This window comes from Rhinopithecus roxellana, chromosome 18, assembly GCF_007565055.1.
Source record: "Rhinopithecus roxellana isolate Shanxi Qingling chromosome 18, ASM756505v1, whole genome shotgun sequence".
NCBI lineage: Eukaryota > Metazoa > Chordata > Mammalia > Primates > Cercopithecidae > Rhinopithecus > Rhinopithecus roxellana.
Window position 1 is genome coordinate 36,705,669 of NC_044566.1, and position 24,516 is coordinate 36,730,184.

A 24,516-nucleotide genomic window follows, 5' to 3' on the forward strand; every position below is an offset into this window, starting at 1 on the left:
CAGACGGGTGGAGCTTCTGGGTAATCCATGGGGAAGTAAATTCATTACAAACACTAAAAGAAACAGAATAATTTCAAAACATGACATGCAATTGAAATAGGTAAAATACTCAAAATGAAAGACGAAGCAATTATTCAAATGTGAAACAACAGGGACTAAGATCAAAAACAACATCACACATGCTATATTGAGATACCGTTATAAAGATCAACTTTACAAAAGTCCTAAATAATCCGAAACCAGATAGTGTTCTAACACAAAAGCAGATTAACACAGGTGACTCACGAAAAAGATATGATAGAATGCAGATTCAAGAAAACAACCAAAACAAAATCAAGAAAGCATTCACTAAATGAAGGTGTAAACCTCTGTCAATGGCAAGCTGGTATTCTTGGACAGGAGGTAACATTTTTTGAGTGTCTGACTATTGTGGGCCAAATATATATATATATATATATATATATATATTCACTTAATCTCAGGACAACTTTCTATGGATTTGGCATGATTACACCCATGATTGCAGACAAGGAAAGCAAGGACTAGTGCATTTAAATGATGTGCCCAGTGTCACACAGTCTTTATGTAGTAGTTCACCAAGTCAGTTTTTCTTACTCCAAATATCAAATTAGTTCTCTAGCCTCCATTTCTTCAGTCAGAAAAAGTATTAAATAGGCCAAATAATCCCAAAGGTGCATTGGAGACTTGAGAATGTGTCACTATTCTGTGAGTTCTATTAGACGCTAAATTTATCTTTCTAAAATTAATATAGTAGCTAGACACTGCATTAATCACTATTCAGCTATTATTTTGCTTCTTTTTATAGAATTTATATTGATTCTGGCATACTGTCTGGATGTTTCAAAAGTCTATTAAGAAAACTTTAATGTGATACTTTATTTTTCTTACCAACTTGTATCTCTATCAAGCACCTATCAAAGTACCTATATTGATCATTACGTTTAGTAGTAATAAATCAATGATCTAAGTACCAAAAGGTTTAAATAAAAGGTTGGGGTGAAGAGGCTTGGAAGTGAAGGAATCTGATCCTGTTTATTTGGCTCACCTCTTGCCTTCTCATTATGTCCTAACACGAAAAACCATGAGATGATGGGCAGACATAATGATATGTCCAAAATCACGAAGAAAATAGGACCCACAGACATCTCTAAGTGATGGAAGAATATATTTTGAACATGAATGATGTCTTTCCTAAATGATTGTTGTAAAGATTAAATCAGTGGAAAATATTATATATATAAATTATAAATTCAAGATCACTGATTTTCAGGTTACATCAAAATTTACTGAATGCCTACTAAGTTCACTCTTTTCAGCACTGTTCTGAGTTCAGTGTTAGATATACAAAGGTAAGTAAGACACAGTCTCTTACTTTGAGGAACTTTCTTATATTCTCTAAGATGATTATGCTTTAAGTAAAGGCATACCAGTATTTGGTCTTACTGAGTTGCCATTTGAGACCAAAAGATCATCAAGAACCAGGGCCATGTTAGGAACAATCCTGAAATACGCCAGGGTTGACACAGTATCAGCTGGAGAGGATGCACAGTCCCTGCAAATAACAGATGGTCCTGCAGGAATAGTTTAAACCCTGAGGAGTGTTGCTCCTAGTATCATACAGAAGTCAACAACCCCTAGCTAAAGCAGAATTTAATTGTCTAAAACAGAGACTTTAGGTGTCAAGAAGCTTTTATTTATTATTATCATGCTTAAAAATCAATCAATGAAATCAACATATTTTGTTACCACTGCATGGCAGAAAATCTTACCATTTAAGACTAAGAATGAAAATGAATTTATGTCATACTAAAATATCCTAAAAACTGTGTCCATTTTTACTATAGTGTAATGCAATTTTGATACCTATTTAAATTTTGATGCAAAAAAATGATTATTTTTGTGTAAATTCTACCATCTCTTTTATGTTGGAAATTTGAATGGGTTGAGAATGCGTTGAAATATTATTAATCTATATAGCTAAATCTAACATTATTCCTTAACTTGGAAAAAGGCATCAGTAAGAAAAACTCAATTTAAAAAATAGCAAAGGAAAATACATTATCTGAGACCATAAGTCAGAATAAATATGAATTTACTATTTCTAGCAAGAAAGAACACGTCATAGATTTTATTTCACACTTTATGGTTGTCTTAAGCAAATATATATGGAGAAGATTATGCAGAAATAATTTTACATCACTTTAAAATCCATCAAGAAACTAAGAAGTCAGATGTATTAACAACATACATGAATACAGTCCACCTAGTGAATGACAAGAAATGGAGCAAAGAAAAGTAGCCAGTCCAGGTGTGTTCCCAGCTGACACACAGAAGGAAGGCTATTGTGATTCTAGACATCCAATGTGAAAACCGGTTCAATGACATGAATATATGACACAGGACGGCATCAACTCACAACTCAGAACTCACTCCATTTTTGTCTCCATTTGTCACTTGCACCTTCTACAAAAAGTTTCCTGCCGAATCCTATGTAGCTGTGTATTTGAAAGTCCTCAGCATGCAGCTGCTATCACACAGAGGCACAGATTGGTTGCATCCACCAAATCCAAAAAACCACCAGAATTTTTCTTTCCAGAAAATGTCTACTATAGAACTACTACTGTCAGCAGAAGACATTCTCCTTCTATAAAAGATACAGCTTCATTTCATAAGTACTTCTGTGTTTCCATTCTTTTCTTTATTGAGGTTTGTTTAATGAGGGGAAAAAAAAAACTAATTCATTGAATTGCAATTGCCATTGTCTTGCACAAAACTGTTTTCTTTTCTAAATCAATCATCTATTATGACTCTCACAGGCCCCTGTGACTACTGTGGGCTGCATATGGATTACACACTTTTTCTAATAGGTGAAAATATAGGATTTATAAAATCATTTCAAAATATGCATGGCTCTTTGCTCTGATTTACATCTAACAGGGCTAGTCAAAGACATTAAGCATTAAAGAACTGCAAGGGATTTTACTGAACACTGTCATTAAGGTAAATATATTGAAATCCATGTATGTCTAGAACAAAATGCTGTGCTACAAATACACACCATATTTACAAACACAGCAAAGATGAATTCTAAAAGTACAGTTTGAGAAATGATTCAATAGCAATTCCTATGAAGATGGAAGTATTCACTTAGTACCCAGGCCTCTTCATTATGGTAATGCTATATAGTCTTATAGACACCTAGGGTGTTAATCTGATTTATGTTCAGAAGACAGTCTGGACACACAATTGAGAGTTTCTTCTTAGGAGAAATGAAGGCCAGATCATGGGCATCAGAGATACTACAAGGAAGTGCAAGCAAGCCTGCATCATCTATCTTGAATAATTAGAATCATCAAACAGCAAATCAGTCCAGTGTAAGGCATGTATTTGAGATTTTATTCTTTCAGTCACATTCAATGTTTCTGCATTTGGAAAAAATAGGCAAGACTAATTCCCTAGACTATAAATCACTCTAATGTGGAGGGAAATGTGTTAGCTAGTTGTATTACAAAGCCTTTACTTCATATTTAATAGGCACCTGCAATACCAGCATTATACAAAGCTCTCTACTTTGCAAATCTTTAAAACCCCACTTAATTTTCAGCACTGATTTCCTGCAATCTAAGAGCTTATGAAGGGTTCACTGTGTTCATACAGATCTATGCAAAATGTGCCAGAGCTTCCCGGTCTGTGATGGCATTCATTTGGAGGTGAATCCCAAATTTCTATCACTGGCATGCTTATTTCCGACTAAAATAAATATTCTCAGAATGAAAGCTGAAGATTAAGAGGACAAAAAAGGAGTCAAAGTAACGAGCACTGGGAGAGATATATGCAAATATCAGCTCAATGACAATTCTTCATACCATTTACAATAGAAGCTTAAAGACCCAAATACTCTGCAATCCATTAGCTCCTCAATATCCTGAAAGGGATTAGAGTGTTTCTTAATCAACTGCTAACAGGCTGAAAAGGCCCAGAGAGTGGATATTAACAAAGCAGTGTAATACTGAAATGCAGAGATGGTTGGACAGAGAGACAAACTATAGAAGAATGTTAAAATACAAGATATTACACAAACATGATAAAATTGACCACATTTCCATTCTTTCCTACAGCCCACACAATTAAAAATCTATATGAATTACTAAGTGGTGAAGCTGTATGTAGCAGAGTCCTTTCAAGAACAGATAAATTAATTTCATATATTTTCTCAAGGATCCGGAATAATTAGTATAAAATGAAGAAAGAATCAATCAAATATTCCTCAAAGACCTTGACTGTGCTTCTATATTTGCCATTATTAGCTGTACAGGTGGTCCCAAGCCCATCATTTTAAACGTGATATGTGCTTATGGCACTCTAATCAATCAAACTGTGAAAGATCAAGGGAAAATATTTTCATATGCCATTTAAATAATGAATAAATATGTGAAAACAGATCCCTAATGAATAACTTTGAGTTCTGCATTCCTTATATTTATATGCTATGCCTCAGAAAGTTCTACTGATTCTGCCACTATTCTTGTCTATCAGAGACAAACTGTCTATAGGACAAAAATATGAATGAGAAAGATTAAATATGGGTTGTTTTTCCAGTTTATTTCTGTATCACTCTTTACTGTTAAAAGAAGGACACTTGTTTAACTTATTTAGGAATTTGAAAATTTAATGAGTCTTGACTTACAGAAAAAAAAAGAATATAAATCAAGAGCAAAATGTCAATCATGGTAATAGATCTTTTTTGTTCTATGTTTCTGATGACTGACAGCCCAATAGGTTTGTATCAAACAAAAGCAAAAAGCATGTATTCCTTTCTAAATGAAATGTTTGACAGATTTGACTGTTTTCTTAAATAACAACCAATGAAATCTTAAACAACAGAGTACATCTCCTATGTACATGAGAGATTCTATTTCTACATTTGTCTTTACTTCTGTAGTATAATGCAGATTTGGGGATTGCTGACTATGTCAAAGGCTATAAGACATTAGCATTATTACTTACGAAAGAGTCTGACTTCTGTGCCTCCAGGAAACTTTAGAATAAGCCTCTTCCTGATTTGCATTTCCAAATTTTCAATAATACCTGGCCTGCGATTAGAGTCATATTTTAACAAATCTGATATAAATTTTAGGGTCCTTATATGTAATAAATTGTGGAAAAAATATTAAATGCGAAGTTGGGTGTCAAGAAGGCCAAACTTTTAAAAATCTGCATTAACTAATTTGTATTTTCCAACTCAGTGAAATATATAAGATATTAAATGATGTACTAATATTAGTAAGAGAGTAATTTCTAGTTATAATAAAGAATCACTTTCAAGAAGACACCAAACTAAATTCAAAGAAAGCTTGTACCAAGGATTTTAAGTCAAAGTAGTAAACAATCCACTGGATTTTCAGTTTTGTTTTGTTTTTAACTATATACAAGCTAAGAGTTCACCTTTAACAAAATCAAACTGAGAAGTATTGTAAAAGAGCAATACAGACATCTGACTTGGCCCTGAAACCCTGTAAACACCCAGACTGGTATAGTGGGACCAAGGCTACAACTGTAACTTTCAGCATTTAGTGGATTTCTGAATTCTCCCAACCAAAAAAATAAAAAAAAATTAGATATAAAAACAATCGAAATAACACAAAATTGTTGTGGAAATAAGATTATAGAAAACAAAATGATTTAATGGTGTCACTTTCATAACTCAGCACTGTAGTATAAAATTACATAATATGAAAAAGGATGCATTACAATGCCATATTTAATATTATAAGTATAACTTATAGATATTTTACATACATGAATATGAAAATGAAACCTCAAGGTTCAAAATAAATCATAGTTCATTATGAGAAAATTTGATTTTAGATTTGAGGCTTTTCCTTAAATCTGAATTCCCTCTGTTTTACAATTTCACATATTTTAAATTAATATATGAAATCATAAGAAAAAATGATAGTTTGCAATTATTTAAATAATAAGAATATGTTCACACCATAAGAATGTAGCACGTTATTACAAGTACAATATTTTCAAAGTAATTTTAATGATACCAAAGCCTGTCCTGTCTCACCACAAGGATGACTGACCTGAAACTAAGGAGAACATTAATGTTCCTTGTTTTGATATCTAGAATTAATGGCAACAAAAAATTAATAATTAGAGAATAGAATATTGTCACCACACATATTATTTTCTCTATGTTATCAAATATTCAGGAATCAGCAGGCATGTCTGTGTTTAATACAATAGCAACTTTTCATTTTTATTCTCCTTAAGGTTATTAGCAATGGAATGCCAAAATGCATCTTGAATTTCATAGCTTAGGAATATCAAGATAGAAAGAAAAATAGTCAAATGTTCGTCTCACAAACCCAACTGGAAAGATAGTCAGTTTAAATGTATGGCCTATCCTTATTTCAAAACCCCGTGTCAACATCCAAGGGTTCTGGGTATCTTCTACCTCATAAGTATGAAGACTGACTTCATGACCATAGGACACTTAGCCAAAGAACCATAGCAATAAAAATCACAACTGATAGCATTTTAAAAATGATTCACATTTGGGGGATCAATTGTCACCCGTGTTCAACTGTCACTATATATATCTATTCCAAAACTTAATAATTGAAAATATCTTAAAGTTTTTTGTTAGCCTCACATTAGTTAACATTTGCTCCCTTCACTTTCAATTGCATATTTTTCCTAGCTGTTCTAAATATCAATTCTATGACTGCCTTCTGCATTTTACATAACATAATAACATTTAAATAGTGGTTGTAATAGATTATTCAAAAATGAAAAGCAATCACAAATGTAATATAGTATCTCTAAATGGTTTGGAATAGAAGAAATTCCCTTTACACTGTAAAAAATACATGTATACACTTAAGTACAGCATGCCTACACATTTTCAGTGTACATATTCCTCAATATATAGACAAATATATATGAACAAATATTCTAGATTGTGAAAAGTCAGGATGTTTAAAGCTCTAAAATGAGTATTTCCTTTAGAAAATTAAATGACTGTTTACCCAGAACCACAGTCTAGTGCAACTCTTACAGACTGTTTTACTACTTGAAGAAGTTGTCAAATGTTAATGGGTAACTATTTCTTTTACTTTAACATTTTCATTTATCTTCCCTCTTCCCATCCCCAAAAAACCACACAGGGGCCAAGAAAATTAATTCCCCAAATGCTGTCAACTGGGTTGGGAAACAGTAATAAACAGCTTACTGTAAAGCCTCCAGCTACAATAAAACAGCTGTCAATAAGTGGGCTGAGAGTTGGGCTGTGCAAAAACAGGTTCTCTGGATATGATAATATGAGAGGGAAAGAAGCTGACACTTTCTGTTTCAATATGCTAAGGCAGTGGTTCTCAAAGTGTGGGCCCTGGACTAGCAGCATCAGTATCACCTAGGAACTTGTTAGCAATGTATATTTTCAGGCCTGACCTCAGTGGTACGAAATCAGAGCCTCTGGGGTAGAACCCAACAATACATGTTTTAAGTAGTGCTCAAGATGATTCCCAGGCATTCCACAGGGAGAATCAGTATCAAATTTTAGAACAATATCCGTAAACAATACCGTTTTTCTTTTAGGCAAATATACTAAGGAATTTTATCATTTAAAGCCTTATTGGAATTGATAATGTTGTCGTTTTCATCCTCTTAACCGTTTGGCTGTGAACTTTGTTGTTGTTTTTTACAAATAAATACTAAGACATGATCTTTTGCCAAAAAAAAAAAAAAAAAAAAAAAAAGCTAAATTCTTAACCTATAAAGGCTAACAGCACTTCCAAAAAATGTGTAAGAAATAATCTGTGAAAAATTTAGTGACACATGAAAGCTTTATAAAATAGAGTGAATGAGGAATATGATTTACAGTGTTTCCTATGTTCTTTGCAGGTTAACACAAGGGAAAACAGCAAGGGGAAAAAGATCAGACAATATGGGAATTGATGTAACACAAAAACATTCATGATGAAAACATCAGACGCTATGTTTTCGTTATACACACAGTATAAATGAGTGAAATTTAAGTTTGGTAAACTTTGACCCAAGAATCTTGCATTTTACCCACATATCAATCAATAACATAAAATGAAAAGATGATGTGAGCAATAGTGCTCACACAACTAAAATCTTCACAGATTGTATTTTTTAAATAAATTTCTTAGAAAGTTTTTGTAGTAAGAAATGTTACTCTTTCAAAATGGTGTAGCTTCAGGAGCACATTTTATATAAAAGCCACTAGTTGAAAAGATTTTACTTTTTAGTTTAACCAGAACAGCTGCAGATAGCAATCATACAGTTCAGTGAAAACAAATTTGTAAAGGGTAGTATATATTTGATGTTGTTCATTCATAGGAAATATGCTTCTTTTATCCTAAAAATGTACATATTACTCTGTATATCACTACTACTTCTCCACTGGCTTCTCTTTCCTCCAACATCACATTATTTCTTTTTCAGCATGAAAACTTTTAAAAGGTGTAAGCAAAGTCATTTTAATAGCTCTTTATCATAATAGTGAATTACCTAGTTCCACACGAACATTGGAATACCTACAGGAGAACTGCAAAGTGACACATGGCCACAAGGAATTTCTAAAATGCACTTTAGTACCAGTCAGAGAATTACTCAGTATCCCATTTGAAAGACTACATCATACAAAGACTTTTATGACTGACTAAGCCTCAACAAAAGATCTTTTGCATACTTTGCTGAAATGCACTGAACATTTATGCCACTACACTATATATAGGTTCAACTTTGGGGAAGGTCAGAAAAAGTGGTTCTATACATCAATGCTACTATCACCACACATAGACAGAAAAATACTGGAAGTATATCAGTACATTTCTTTGGAAAATAAATGTCAGACTTTACATGAAAAATTTTAAGTCATCATATTAGTTTCTCAACATAATTATGCATATCATAAAATACCATAAGTGTATTGTGAGTGACCTTTACAATAGAAGTAAATAATTTGAAAAATTTTCTTTCTGTTCATTAAAAGAGCAACTTTTTAAACTCATTTAGTTTCATAAATTACTTTTCTTATCATAGTTAACTATTTAACTTTTAAAAACCTTTACTAAGCCTGAACATTTTCTAAATTTTAAAACATCAACCTCTTTTCAAATGCTTACAAAGTTAACACAAAAATTAGTAGTTCCAACTTTGACTTATATGTAATCATCTCACAGTTTCCTTTAAAATTCTATACTGATTTAAGTCCTTTCTTCCTGTGTATTTAAGCTCTAAATATTTGTACTTGTAAAACGGTCTAATGTTTAATATATTACCTTAAGAATGGAAATTTTAGTTGTATGGTAATATGTATTATACTTGACGTTCTGGGAGTATCTGTGTGACTCATTGTCAAAATTACTCTTATAAATATTTTATTACCATGAAGCCTTAAGTCATTCCAGAGTAATAAATGATAGTTGGTAAGGGGGAAACTGTTTCAATAGAAGACCCTATTTCACCCCACCCTCAGAAAATGAAAACTCTTGATTCTCCAAAGACTAATCAATGATAACTGTCAATACTGTTCTGCAAATTAATTTTGCCTTACTTGATTTTCTAAAATCTATGTGTTCCTTATTTATAAACAAGTACAGATGGGCCATCACCATAGGTGAACTCCATACCGACAAAGACAAAACTAGCATTATGAAATCCTAGAAAGTTGGTGTGCTGAGAGCTAATCACAAAAGAGCAAGCAAATGAACTTAAATGCTGGTTGCTCCGGAGCAACTATCATTAAATAAAAGGTATCTTTGGCTGTACTACCAGCTTGATCCTTCCCTCCCCCTTCTCCTTGCTGCTGCTGGATTGGCACCTGGCCAGCATAAGCGACATGATACCCTAGTGCCATCTACAGGCTATTATCGATATTCAAATTTTGTGGCAACAGACAAGCCCCAGCGAAATAAATTAGACAGCGCTGCATTTAAATCTTTATTAACAAGGAATTATTAGACCTAAGAAAAACTAATTCTGGATTTGGTTGAAATATGAGTTTCTCAGCCTCTTAATCTCTCTTCATATGGCGTATTTCACAGTTTAAAATGAGTTATGACAGATAACTTATGCATTACTAAGATGAGAGAATATTTACAATGGATTCATTCTTTTCTTTTTAAATCAGTTATATTAGGTAGCAAGCAAGCATCTTTTTTTTTTTTTTTTTTTTTTGAAAGAGTATTTGGCCACTGTGGACACTAAAAATCTTTCTATTAAGTACCAAATCTTATATATTACAATAAAATAATTTGAAATCGAAGAGAAGACTTTCTATATGGCTTAGTTGCAATCTATCAATGATCATGTGCTTCATGGCTGACGTACATTTAATATTCTACTATCCTGTTTAGAGACTAAAAAAAAATTAACCCCTTTAGCAACCACAGCTCCAACATAATTGCAGTCACACCTTCAAAAGCCATTTAAAACTTGAGATTTGAAGGTGACTTTTTAGATCAAAGGGTAAGGTGAAAATCTTGAAGCAGTCAATTTGGAAACCCAGGAGCAGAATGTGGCATATCAGGACAGGTTTTCTTCTTCAGCAAACATTATCTTGGGACATTTTGGAATAATTTTCTCTTTTCATCTTTTGCCATTTGAAGGAAACTGGGAGGTTAAAATATTCTCAGAACTCAGAAATCTCAAAGCTGTTCTAAAAATTCTCGACTGAGCCCCAGAGGAATAGAAAAGGGGTCAAGTTTTTTTTTACCTCTTTCTAACTAAGCTAAAGTTAGACCAAAACAACAGACACACTGGCACGTTAATACTGGTTGACTGGGCACTTGTATGCAGTACTTATAGACCAGTAAAAGTGCTCGTTTACCTGTCTCGTGTGTAAGGGGCCCTTTGTCTTGAAGCCTCCTTGGGAACTGCACTCTGAGGCACTGAAGTGATCTGAACTAGTGGAAGAGCGTTTAGAAAGGGTGTCACAACCCCCGACAAAGGTGTTGTCCAAAGGGAGTTCCTGAATCACATGATGCTTTTTCACGGAAACTGGAGTGTCTGGTTTGAGATGAAAAGCAGGCTGTGGAGAAGCAGATTTGTAGTGCTTGGCCAGGTCAGGACTGTTAGGCTTGAACGTTGTTGGAGGTGCTGGGCCCCAGTCAAATCTTCCTATACTTTGCTCCTCCAGTTCAGCCGGCAGGCTTATTGTCCCATTGATAGGTTCATGAACTGCATCATCGGGTTTAGACTCTTCGATAGTAACAAAGTTCAAAAGAGAGCTTTTGGGAGACTTCCTTTTCTTTCTTTTCTTTTTCTTGTTTTGTTTGTTCTCCTGGTTTGGGGACATCCATTCGGCACCTTGCTTGCTCCTCTGAGCTGCTTTGAACCTTGATGCATGGCGACAGCGCACCAGAACGGTGACGAAGATCACAACGATGACCACCATGGCACCGGCGATGATGGCAATCATGATGGTTAGATAGTCCTCATTTTGATAGGGTTGGCTACTATCCCCTATGTTCCTGTCCAACGGGGTCTCCATAGTCCTGCGGATCAAGTCATAGATATAGGAGGCATTTCCAGCAGTATCGTTAACATAAAGGAATACAAGCACAAGCGTATGCAAAGACTTAGGGTACCCCAGGTCACTTATGTTGACCACCAAACGATGCAATCCCACATCAGTAGGTGCTGGTTTTTCTTCCAGAGTAATGTTACCTGTTACTGGATCAATCCGAAATAAGCCTTTATTGTTTCCACTCACTATAGTATACTTTAGTTCGGCGTTCATTCCAGTGTCAACATCTACTGCAAAAACTTCTGCTACCACGGAGCCAGGAATGGCTGAGAGGGGCACCAACTTAAAGGAAGTATTAGATGGTGGAGAAATGACAACTGGGCTGTTGTCATTGACATCCATGACGTTGATAGTTACTTTTGCAGTAGAGGAACGAGGTGGCTGTCCTCCATCAGTAGCTTTGACATCAAAAGTGTAGGAACTCTGCTGTTCTCTATCAAATGAGACATTTGACTTTATGACTCCAGAATAGGGATCCAACACAAAATTATCATTGTCATTTAGAATGGAAAGAGTCACAGCTTTATTCTCTCCAGCATCTGCATCTGTCACTGTGATTACCCCCACAGTACTATACTTTGGCAGATTCTCAGACACAAAAAATTGAAAATGATTATGAGTAAACTTGGGGCTATTGTCATTCTCATCCAGAACAGTAACTATTACAGCCGCTTGGCTTTGGAGGGGAGGGGTCCCATTGTCCCTGGCAGTTACTGTAAAAATGAATCGTTCTTGTTCTTCTCTGTCAAAGACTCTGGAGGCTGTCAAAACTCCTGTTTTTCGGTCCAAATCAAAGAAGGAGGCATTCGGTCCAAGCTGATAAACAATGTCTGCATTTTTCCCACTGTCTTCATCTGTGGCACTAATAGTTGTTAAGTATAACCCACGTCGGTTGTTTTCAGAAACTGACAGCTCAATTACAGGCTGGTTGAAAATTGGTGGGTTGTCATTTTCATCCTCAAGCTTAACCCTTACCAGGGCAGTCTGATTTAAACTGGGCTTCCCAGAATCAGAGGCAACAATTTTAAAGCTGAATTCTTTGGTGCCCTCATAGTCCAACAAAGAAGAGGTCTCTAACAAATATTGGTTGTCATATACTGCCTTCAAATGAAATGGGACCTCTCTTTCAATAAAACAGATCACTTTGCCATTCACATCTGTGTCCTTATCTGAAACTGTAATTAGGGCAATCTTTGTATTGACAGGATCTTTCTCAGATAAATACACGGTGCCATTGATGGGACTTATAATGTACCTGAGGTCTATATTAGGAGGGTTATCATTTACATCGGTGACATTGATGGTAACCGTTGCTCGAGCAGGAGTGGAGCTGCCGTCACTAGCCAGCACTGTCACTTTGTGAATGGCTGTCTCCTCTCTATCTAAGGACCTCTGAACTGTAATCAGCCCAGTAGTATTATTTAAAGCAAAGAGTCTTTTGGTTGCAGGGGCGACCTGGGCACCAAAAATGTACCGGATTTCAGCATTACTGCCTATATCTGCATCAGTGGCATGGAGCTGAATTACAGAGGTACCCACGGGAGCATTCTCTGGAATATGAACCTCCACTTGACCCTCTTTAAACACTGGCCTGTTGTCATTTACATCACTTACTGTGACCTGCAGTATGGCCGTACTGGATTTCTGTGGAGTGCCTCCATCCTCTACTTTGATTTTCATCACATAGGTATCTTTCTGTTCTCTATCCAAGTTTTGCTGAACAATCAATTGTGGCCACTTCTCTCCCTCCGGAGTTTCCACGATATCCAGTCCAAAAACACTCTGCCCATTTAACAATTCATAATGCTGTACACCATTGAAGCCTGTGTCAGGATCTGTTGCTGATGGAATTGGAAAGCGGCTGTTGATCAAAGTGTTTTCTGGAATGGAAATATTGATGACAGGAGATGGAAACATGGGGGCATTATCATTGGTATCCTTGACAATTATTTTTATTTTGATCAGCCTGAAGAAGTCATTGGGGAGGATCACCACCTCAAGTTCAAAGAAACACTCATTCTCCTCAGCATATGAAGCACCAGCACAGAGTTTTTCTCTGTCTATTCTGTTGGAGGTTGTGAAAATTTCCCCAGTGCTGCTGGATACTTTCACCAAAGGGGCATCCCCAGCTTTAGAAACCAGTCTGTAGACAAGGCTGGCACTGGTCCCTGTGGCAGCATTGATGTGAGAAATGTTCAGATCCTTTGGTATGTTTCCTATGGGCACATTTTCAGGCAATTCCTCTCTAATAGTGTAAATAAGTTCTTGAGCTATTGCGGAATCCAGCCTTAAACAGGCAATCAGAGCAGCCAACAGGTAAAAATCCCTCAGGTCCATGATAATGTATTTATTTTCTTTTCCTGGATTTTAGGGTTTAAAGGTTTCCACTGAGGAATGATGCACAAATTGCAAGAGGAAGCGTGCATGGACTGGAGGATGCATTATATCTCATCACTTATTTGGAGACAGCCACTGTCAACACAATCGTATAGACAATATTATTCTTCAGTAAATAAAAACATACTGTCACAAAATATCACCACACATTTTCCCCTGCACATTAGTAAACATGGCAGTTTGCTCTGCCACTGTTTGCAAGTTTACTCTGTGGAGAAGAAAAGCACTAAATATCTCCTGCTTGTTGCATTTGCCGGGAGGAAATAAAATTTTCTACTTTTGAATTAAGGACAGCTGCTATTTTTACCTTTTTTTCAGGTAAAAATAGCACGTTGTTTTTCAGAATACTGTTTAATTCAAAACATGCATGCTTGTTCTCCTCTTCCCCTCACCCCGTCTCACCCTCCTCCTAGAGCCTCTAACCCACCTCCCTCAGTCTTTTTAGGTGTAAGTGAAAAACCCTAAGTATTTAGCTATGGTTTCTGCTAATTGCTTTGTCACATGTCAAATGTGTTTTCTTCTCTGCCACACTGAGTCACCTATTTTTTCTAAAAAGGCTATCTTTTTCTTTCCTCCCAGTTCTTCAACTGCCTTCTAATACAATCTTACTGGGAAACGAGCATCCGGACATGCTGCTGCAGCATCAGAAGCAGTAGTCACCGGCCACTACACATCCTCATTGCCTAAAAGCACAACACCAAGACTTCAGATTTCTTGCCCACAGCTTGCTCTCCTTTCTCCATATTGACAAATCATCCCCATTAGGATTCGTAAACACATTAAAACTTTTAAAAATGTATAATAATATAGGATTCCTTTTCCTAGAGGTGGAAGAGAGTGCCGAGACATAAGTGAAACGCAGCTAACATTCCCATGAAACATCACAATATTTTCTACTGAACATAAAAGAGAAAAAAAAAAGCTATTTCTTAATCCTGATTTCTGGTTAGAATATTAGTAACATTTGCCACACATAAATACTGTAACCCAATCATGCAGGTAAAAAGGCTTCTGCTTAGATGCTCCCGTAACTGCAGTTTTAATGGGTGCAAGGCTCCAAGCAGCTACCTACTTGAGTAGGACTAGTCAGTTCTCAGGCTCTAATCTTATCTGCATTAGGCTGCACAGTAGCTGATGCCCGCGATTAGTTCCGGCAGAGTGATGCAGGTAAGGATGCAGATACAGCCGAGTAGGTGAGCTCTGCCCCAACCGTCTACCCAATTACAAACATCTTTCGTCTACACTGAGGACACATCTAAACACAGAATTTACAATTGTGCATGCGAAACTTTACACTTACGTTAGTTGCCTCAACCTTTCTCCTTTCCCAGTATGCTGCAGTTAGGAATGATTTGTTCCAACACATAGAAAGCCATGCATCTGGTAGCACCAGTTTGGGGAGAAATCAGAAGCAGCAAAACGTTTCCTCCCTGTAAAATGCGTTGCTTCGGACTGGCAAATTAGCAACTCCAGAGAACAAATTCACGGATTTGTCGTTAGTCATTCTCTCCACATTTCGTCTCTCTTACCCACTGGGTCTGGGTTCTTCTGGGTATTTAGCACACACACAACATTCAGTTGCACTTCTTCAGCTCAGGGATATTTTCCACAGCATCAAGCATACCATTTCCATCCGATGCCAGTACTGCTTAAGTCTCTAACTTCTTGTAGGAAACGTCAGAGTTGCGGTGATGGTGATTCTCTGACCGCTATCCGGGTGACAGTTGCCCGAAAAATTCCTGATCTGTTATCTCTTGCGTGCTTCAGAGACTCTAAGGCGCTCCTTTCCGTCTCGCATACTCTCCCTCCCTCCCTTCTCCTCTGCCCCTCTCTCCTTCTCCCTCTCCTCTCTCTCCTCTCTCTGAACTGAATTTCTTGATATAACTCTCAATAAGCCCAGAGGGAGGGTGTGATTGCCCAGGCCCCGCCCCCGAGCTCTGATTGGCCTGTATCTTGCGGTGCGGGCGGCCGCAGCCGGGCGCGAGGGAGGGGGCTCGGAACAAGGCGCTGACTGTCTCCCAGCCTCCCCTCCTCCTCGCCCCCTCGGCAGCCGCCAAAACCCGGAAATCTGATCCTGGCCCCAGGAGAGCCGGGTTCCAGGAGGTGCACTGAGCATGCTCAGCAGGGTCCGGCGTTGGGTGGGACGCGCCGGCGCTCCCCAGGCCCGCGCCGAAGCGGCGCTCGCAGGCTCTGACAGGGAGCGAACCTCCGAGCCCTGGCGGTCCGGCGGGCAAGGGCGGCGCGGGCGCGGATCCAGGGAACCGGGGCCACCGCTGCTGGCGGATCGGGGTCACCGAGGCGGCTTCGCACATCTCTTTGCTAAGTAGAGGGGCCAAAATGCACAGATGGGGGAGTCTACCCAGGATCCGAGGCGCGAGACGTATAGCCACCCCTGGGTAGGGAGCACGAGCCAACAGATCCCCGGAGCGCGTTAAATGAACAACACGCCCGGTGCTGCAAATAGACGCTTTTGCTGGCAGGGACATTGGAAAGAAGGGCAAAGAGGGAGTACAGCGAAAGGTGGGGACCGCAGAATTTGGAGTCTCTGCGGAGACCGGAAAGAAAATTAATCGGAGCACTTCCTACACGCAGAGCCACGGAAACTACCTTGGAAAGAGACAGTGGCAGCGTCTGGGGTCCCCTCGGTCAGCCCGGGCCAGTCGGCTGCGCGTGCCAAGTCTCCTCTAGCGGAGCCGGACTGGCCGCGGCGGTGTATCGTGGCGGTCCCTGTACTTCTGCTCCAGCCGCGCCTGGAAACCTGAGAACCTAAGCTCGCCGGGACTCGCGGCTGCTGCAAAACCCGTTTCCAGCCCACCTCACTGCAAACTTTGCTTCCAAGGTGCTGAAAGAAGTCCCAGACAGCTGTTTCCCAAGCTGTGGAACACATCCTTTCCCCTAGGCACTTTCTGCTGATTCCAACTTTCTTTCCTGTGATTCTTGTCTTTTCCCGTGCATTTCATTTCTCTGACTCCCGCTCTGTACTAAATCCTCACAAGTTTCTTATTTTCATACAGGAACTGGATGGAATGACTCCCCCCAAAATATAGCTTTATTTCTCAAATACTGACCCCCAAAGCACTATCTAGTAATATATTGGATTGATCTTTTTAAGTCAGTAAACCACAAAGGTTTGTGTAACGGCTTGTACTTAACAACGCCTGATACCTGAGTAAAGTTTGAAGCATTAACATAGAAACAGTTCACTTGGATCAAAAATTTATTTTTTGACTGACCTATAAAGGTTGTCTGAGAAGGTCTTAGTACATGATTGAATAACTTGGTCTAACTTACAGGAAGAATAAAGGGCATTTATTTTAAACCTGTGTGTTCCCCATTCTGTAATGGGCTGCCTAGGCATTAAAGGCTCTTGACATACTTAAGCACTATGAGGGCGTGTTGGAGATTACCTCTTGTTTTTGAGTACAGTAGATTTTTTTTTCTTTTTTAAATAACATTTGTTTTTAGATATTTAAATTAAAATTTTAAAAAATCACGAATCAAGCCTACTAATCCATATATTGAATAAATAATGGCATTATTTAACCAACTCATTTGACATCACAATTTTCCAACATGAAATTCTAAGCTCTTTTTAATTTAAAGTTTTATTTGAGTTAATAGTCACAGTTCAACTGCAGTGTCTAAAAGCCCACTGTAAAATCCATTAATCCCTTATATGTAAAATACGAAATACTTTCCTTGCAGATAGTACACTTTTTTTAAATAGCAAAGCAACTTTTATTATAGTAATGTTTTGTATGATTAGAATGTATATAATTTAAGAACAGAAAGGACTTCTAAGTATCCAAAAGTCAAAAGAAAAATATTGCCTCACAGAATAATGTCAGTGAATTAAAGGATGATTCTTTTATCTTACCACAGTAAACGATGATTTTGCCATTCACAAAATCTACAATTAAAGCTAGTACGTTGTTCCAATTGTCACCTATTTTATTCACTGCACTGTTTTTAAATAAATGAACCGTCATTCTGATACATTTACAATAAACATAGCAGCCCAGCCACTTTCCAGTTCATTTCATAAGCACCACAGTTATATCATATTCTTATTCTAATCATACCGTAGTCATTTCAAAGTCATGTTGTAGTCGCAACACATAGCTTAGCAATAATTATTTAACATCATTATTAAACGGAATTGTTTCTCTTTGCTAAGGGATAGCTTCACGTGCTGGCAGAACCCATTATTACCTCGTGCTCATAAATGAAATCAGTATGAACACAAGATGAAGGTTAGAGAAGAGAAAAAAAAATCATCATATGATTCCATTTATGACTATGAGACTTCAATGAAAGAAAACCACAGGTCAAAGCCCCAGAATGAAATATGTCTAGATTCTTTTCAAAGGAGATGGAGTTTAAGAGACAAATAGAGCTATGGACTCAGGGCATTATATCCTTTAGGTGTTTATTTGGCATTATCTAAATGATTGAGATTCCTCAATGGTCTCAGTTTTACCTCTTAAGTCTAGAATAGTTGAGACTAGTTTGTCCTATAATAAATAATCTGACTTCTAAACTCTAAAATTAGAACTATTTTAGAGATCTTATTAATATTCCTAGAGGAAAAGTAAATATAAAGGGTCATATTCCTAACCCTGTGTTATCACAACTTAAGGTTTCTTCCCAAAACACTATATAAATCATTTTCATAATGACAGCTGTTCATAATCCACCTCTCCAATATTAATTTTTTAAGTTAGATCTGTGTAATTAAGAATAGGGAAATATTCTTAATTTCAGTTTTTGTAGGGGAACACCTATTTGTTTTTATGCTGTGTTTTATCATTGTTTTTCCTTAGCGAATTTAATAAAATGTTAGATTTCCAATATCGATCTTCCAGTATATATATTAGACTTCTAATTAGATCTCTTTAATTAACCCTTATTCATCTTTCTCAAAGCATATTTTCTACTGCAAGGAATAATGATGTTCTCACCTTTGTTGTACTTGATTGTAGCATCAGGATACTAATGGGAATTATGGCATTTGAGCTATAGTAAAATTGCTTTAGTGTTTTCTGCTTGTTATATAGGTCATGGGATACTTGTGAAGCTAAGTCACCTTCGGCCAGCTAACTGAAGACTAAAATGCTTTTGCAGATTTAAACACAAACAGATGTGGAATTAATAAAATTATTTTGTGTTCCACAAGTTTAATATTGTTCTATTTATATATTTAAACAATGATTTCCACGTAATGGCATTTAATAACCTAAATTATTAAGAAATTCAGTTTGTTAATTGGATTTTCATCTAGGATTTTCTAGTTACCACTCAGCATTTTAAAATTACATTTCACACAGAGATTGTAAAGGCTGTTTCTGTAAGTTACATTTAGAGAAAAGACCGACTGTAATATTCAGAATGATCAAATGACCTCCACAAGGACTTCAAGGCTAATATTTTTAACTCCAATATACTAGTTCTATATTCCAATCATAGTTAAAAATAATATAAAAAATACTTTTGTGGCCTGTACTTCTAAGACTCCTTTAATCCAGGTGTCTTATTGTGTCTAACAGACACTAATCAATCAATCACAGGGGCTCTTATGTCACAGCAGGCATTATTGTCCCCATTTCACAAAAAAGACTAGACTATTGTACTGTACTTCTGGGGAAAACTGTGCTAAAAATACTCAGGGTTATTTATATTATCACTGTTTAGAAAATGACAATGCAGAATTTTAACACCGCAAAAAGAAAATTAACACCTTTTAAGGCTATGCAAACTGGCAAAGTATAGTAAGCTCCTTGAATAATTCTGTTGCTTCACTATTTATTATTAGCTCTTTCATTTTGAATACCTTTTTAAAAATCTTTTTACCTTTTCTTTTTTAGAAAAACCTTGTCCAAGATAATCAAATCACAAAGGAAAGCAGGGTGACAACCTTCATTCTTTTTGAATGACTGAACTAAATTTATCCCAATTTGCTATATTTTTATGACTGACAAGGACTATAAATGTCAGGCTTGTAGCTCTAACAGTTATCACAATGTAAACTGACATTTTCCAGTGCCACTATTTTATCATGATTACTATTTAATAAAGAAAATACTGAATCCTCAAGTTTTGTTATTACTTCTTTAAAATTTCCGATTATTTATAGGCATAGCTTTCAGAACAGAGCTTTTCCGCATCACATGTAGGGCTCAAGCAATCATGTAGAAAACATAAAAAAAGTTTTAAGATAGTAAACAGAATAAATGTACAATAATTTGATTACTTTAAAGTCTTGTAATTTCCCGTGAAATATAATGTGAAAATATTTTTATTTCTTGGGTCTTTATGACATTTATTTTTCTAATCTGTAAGGTAAGAACTATTAGATTGAAATATCGACTATTAGCTATTCAAATTACATTTATAAAATGATAAATGTCTAAAGACGTAAGAAAAGCTTACATATTTTGTGGAAGCATCTCTGCTTGAACTTAAAAATAGAGACAAGAAAATGTTGAGACAAGAACACAGTTCAAGCACAATAGCATTTGCCCAAAAATAATTCAGGAAATAGTTTTTTAAAAAGGTATGAGAAATTTTAAGAATTAATAAACATATTACAATGTATCAAAAATTCTCTTTCATTACATTCTTATTCAAAGTAGTATGTTCCCTAAAACAGAATTTTGTGTTACCTGAAATAACATTCCTTTGGGAACCTTTCATTCCGTATTTCTTCAGTCCTCCCTTCTTCATTCTTACAATGTTTTTTGTCTTTTGTTTTTAAATAAACTCTCATGATATTCTTCTAGAAGCCCAATATGTTACATAATGTGCACATAAATAGACGTACTAATATAGGGGAGGATGGATAAGCCTTATTTTTCTCTTTTAGTCTCCTCTTAGGAACCAAATTCCCCCCACAGTCTCCCTCTAATTGAATTAGGATGAGTCAGGGAGACAATGTATATTGTTGACTTCTGCAGTCCTGGCTTAACTCCATATCACTGATAACACCAAAGTAATGGAAATGGGGATTGCTAAGCCTTTAAAAGATACTGTTCTGCTTTTTATAGGAATTAAGTTAATGTTACTCTGCTTACAAAAATTACATGCCTTTGTGTGTATGTATGTGTACACATATGTTCTTTAGAATAATTTTTGACTTAAATGAAAATCCTATTCTCTAGTGCCCTGTAATGCAAACCTTTAAATAGTCCTACAATGTACCATGTCTTTTCATTCCCATGCTTATGAATTTACTGTTCTGTAGCCACAGATTAGTAAAACATTCAGAAAGAATTAAGAGAACGTCAAAGAAACTTCTTGACTTCAGGGAATGGGGTTGGTAAGTAAGCCAGAATATATCATAAAAAAGATTAATTTTTTAAAATAGTATGTCATAAGAAACATTATATGTGGAGCTTATAAGAAACTCTAATTTAAAACGTTATCCTTGGGAAAATATCACTTGTAAAATACAAGACAAACAATAAGCACCTGTAATAATAACATTGAAAAGATTATGAATGTTTCCTGATGTCACAAAAATATTCACAGAATGTTTTGATTTTAAAGAACAAATGAGTACCGTGTTTTACATCTATGGGCTAGTTGCAAATTACTTATGTAATTTCTACACATTACAACTATACCAATGTAGGTGTCCTTAATGGCTATGCTAGAAGAGAGTAATTACATTATTTTTGAATAATATTTGTCCCTCACCAGGAGATGAGGCCAACTTTTCAGTATAATAGATAAGTGGATTCTAAAGACCAGGTGAAACTTCAGGTAAATGCCACAATTAGTTGAAAAAGGTAGAAGTGAGAATTATATAAAATAATTGCAAAGTATGTAAGGGAGAAATCCGTTGTTAAAAAATATATTAATCAGCTCATTCAAAAACCTATTTTCAAAGACATACTATATTTAAAAAATAAAGATTAAAGATACGTGCTATGTTGAAAAAAAATCATACTACCCTGAAAATATTTTCTACTTTGTGTATACCCACCACAATATCTCTTTTATGTTTTAGATTTTAAATATTTTGCTTGTTACATCAATCTTAATAGTTTGAATACTCACTAGCAAGTAAGTTCTTGATTACATAAATGTACTACCAAATTATTTTTAATCTTTATATTGGTTCAGATGGTTTATTGGGTTTATTATTATAAGAATAACATTGCGCTAAAGTTGACTTCTTCTTGATTTAAATAACATTCCAGGATATTAACTGAACCTGAGTCCATGTTTCTCAAACTTTAATGTGAGTAAAATAGCCCAGAGATCTTGTTAAATTAAAATGTAAATTCTGATATATTAGTTTTTCAATGGGAGCTAAGGTCCTATATTTCTAAAAAGTTCCCAGGGGATACTGATGCTATTGATCTCTGGAACACAGATAAGGTAGCAAGGACCTAAAAGGTGTGTTAAATACAAAGTATCATGGCCACAGGGTGAGAGTGGAAAGCAAAAGCAGAAGGTTACAGAAAGAATCACCCCTACCATTTTATCATACAAAGATTAGTTTTGTTACCAAGCATTCTTTTGATGCTAGTACTGCTCAGAGGGGCAAGAAATGTATATATCATTCACATATTAATTTAATTTAGATTGTCTCTTTCTCTAAGAGATTAGATATCTAGAGCTAAATTTTAGTTTTACTTTGAACTAGGAGTGAGGAAGAGGTCTGTTTGGACCTTGGTACTCTTCAGAGGAAGGCAAATTACATAGAACAGATCAATAGGCCTAGGACACTTGCTGAGCAATGCGGGGTACCAGGTCAGATGGGGGTGGAAGGTGTCAACAGGAGGTAATAGAATACATGGTGGACACATTTGGGTCATCTCCAAAGCCCATTAGAGTTCTTCCTTCTTTGGAAATGTCTTCCCCTATATTCCATCCACATGGCTATAATCAAAGCATCTGTCTTCACATTATGTGGACTCATGCCACAATGCCTGGAATTGATGGATCCACCTTACTGTGACAACACTTGATTGAATTTGCAAAGACCATCAATTCAACATGGACCAATGATTCCATTCTCCAAAGAATCTGGACCTGTAAGATGGATACTGTAAGATCAGTCTAATTATTCTGTGAACAGTAAGTGGTGCATACTCAGGAGTGATTAGAAGCAATAGTTTTTCTTGATAATAGGCCAGAATACCAAAGGAAGCTTGAGAGTGAAAGAATAAGAAAAACAAAGATGATGCACAGAAGGAATCAGAGAAAGGGACCTCCTAATGGTGGGTAAATACCTGGTTCAAGTTCATTATTTTTGTTCAGTCACATCCCTGCCACTAATTTTTAAGAGCCTCTCGATTGGCATTTTATATTTATAAAGAATAAGAAAAGTTGATAAAAATCAAAGGTTTACAATTTAGTGACTTATCACCTGGGGGTGATTTGGCTCCTTCAGGGGCATTTGGCAATGTCTGGAGACATTCTGATTGCCCCACCTGCAACATGGAAGGGAATCTTCATGGGAGAAGGACAGATGGGTTGGTACTTGCATCTAGTGGCTGAAGACTAGAGATGATGCTAAACATCCTATAATGCACAGAACTTCAGCCTCCTGCAATACACAAATGTACATACACAACGAAGAATTATCTGACCCAAGCTGGCAGTAGTGCTGAAATTGAGGAACCCTGCTTAAGAGAATAGAATTTGTGTGTGTGTGTGTACATAGATAGATAGATAGATAGATAGATAGATAGATAGATAGATATTAGATATCTAGAGCTAAATTTTGGCTTTACTTTGAACTAGGAGTGAGGAAGAGGTCTGTTTAGAGCCTGGTACTCTTCCGAGGAAGGCAAATTACATAGAACAGAAAAACAGGCCTTAAGACACTTGCTGAGCAATGTGGGGTACCAGGTCAGATGGGGGTGGAAGGTGTCAACAGGAGGTAATTGAACACGTGGTGGACACATTTGAGTCATCTCCAAAGCTCATGAAAGTTCTTCCTTCTTTAGAATATATACAGATAGATAGATAGATAGACCATATATATATATATATATATATGTACACTATATATACAGATATACCATATACACACTATATAATAGATATACCATATATATACCATATATATACAATATATACACAAATATATATATTACTCATTTAAGTAAATTTATATTGAAGTTCCCAAATTGCCAAATCAAAAAATAAAATATCCGTGGAGTTTATTTGTAAAGACCTAGAGGAATATGCCTGTACAAAATATGTTACAATTTATTTTTCCAAAGTACAAGTTAAAAATTGGAGAAATAAATCTCTTTTTCAGCGCTTAGTGACAAATGTTCTATCTTTATGGAAGGCACAGGGAAACTGCAAATCAACAAGTGGTCCTGAACTTGACCATTTCTGTCCAGTCTTATTTTCAGAAAAGATAAGATTCCTTAATGTGTATATTAGCACTTTTATGTTTTATGGTAACATGCAATATATTCAGTATAAAACTCAAATGTATATTATACCTTTATCATTTCTACAATTTAGTAGTTAAAAATAACTTAACCCACCCACAAATTTTCTGACAA

At 36.1% G+C, this 24,516-nt stretch overlaps 1 protein-coding gene across 4 annotated transcripts in view; it reads right to left on the reverse strand.

The window, feature by feature from the left end:
* PCDH9 (protocadherin 9) overlaps positions 1 to 15,852 on the reverse strand; it is a 990,584-nt gene extending 974,732 nt beyond the window's left edge. For all 4 annotated transcript variants that reach the window (XM_030922394.1, XM_030922391.1, XM_030922392.1 and 1 more), the window contains exons 1-2: positions 15,285 to 15,852; positions 10,889 to 14,059 (exon numbers count right to left, since the gene is read on the reverse strand). In XM_030922394.1, coding sequence (XP_030778254.1) covers positions 10,889 to 13,924 — 3,036 coding nt within the window. In that variant the 5' untranslated portion in view covers positions 13,925 to 14,059; positions 15,285 to 15,852. The remainder of the gene's footprint in view (positions 1 to 10,888; positions 14,060 to 15,284) is intronic.
* Positions 15,853 to 24,516: the final 8,664 nt, after the last annotated feature.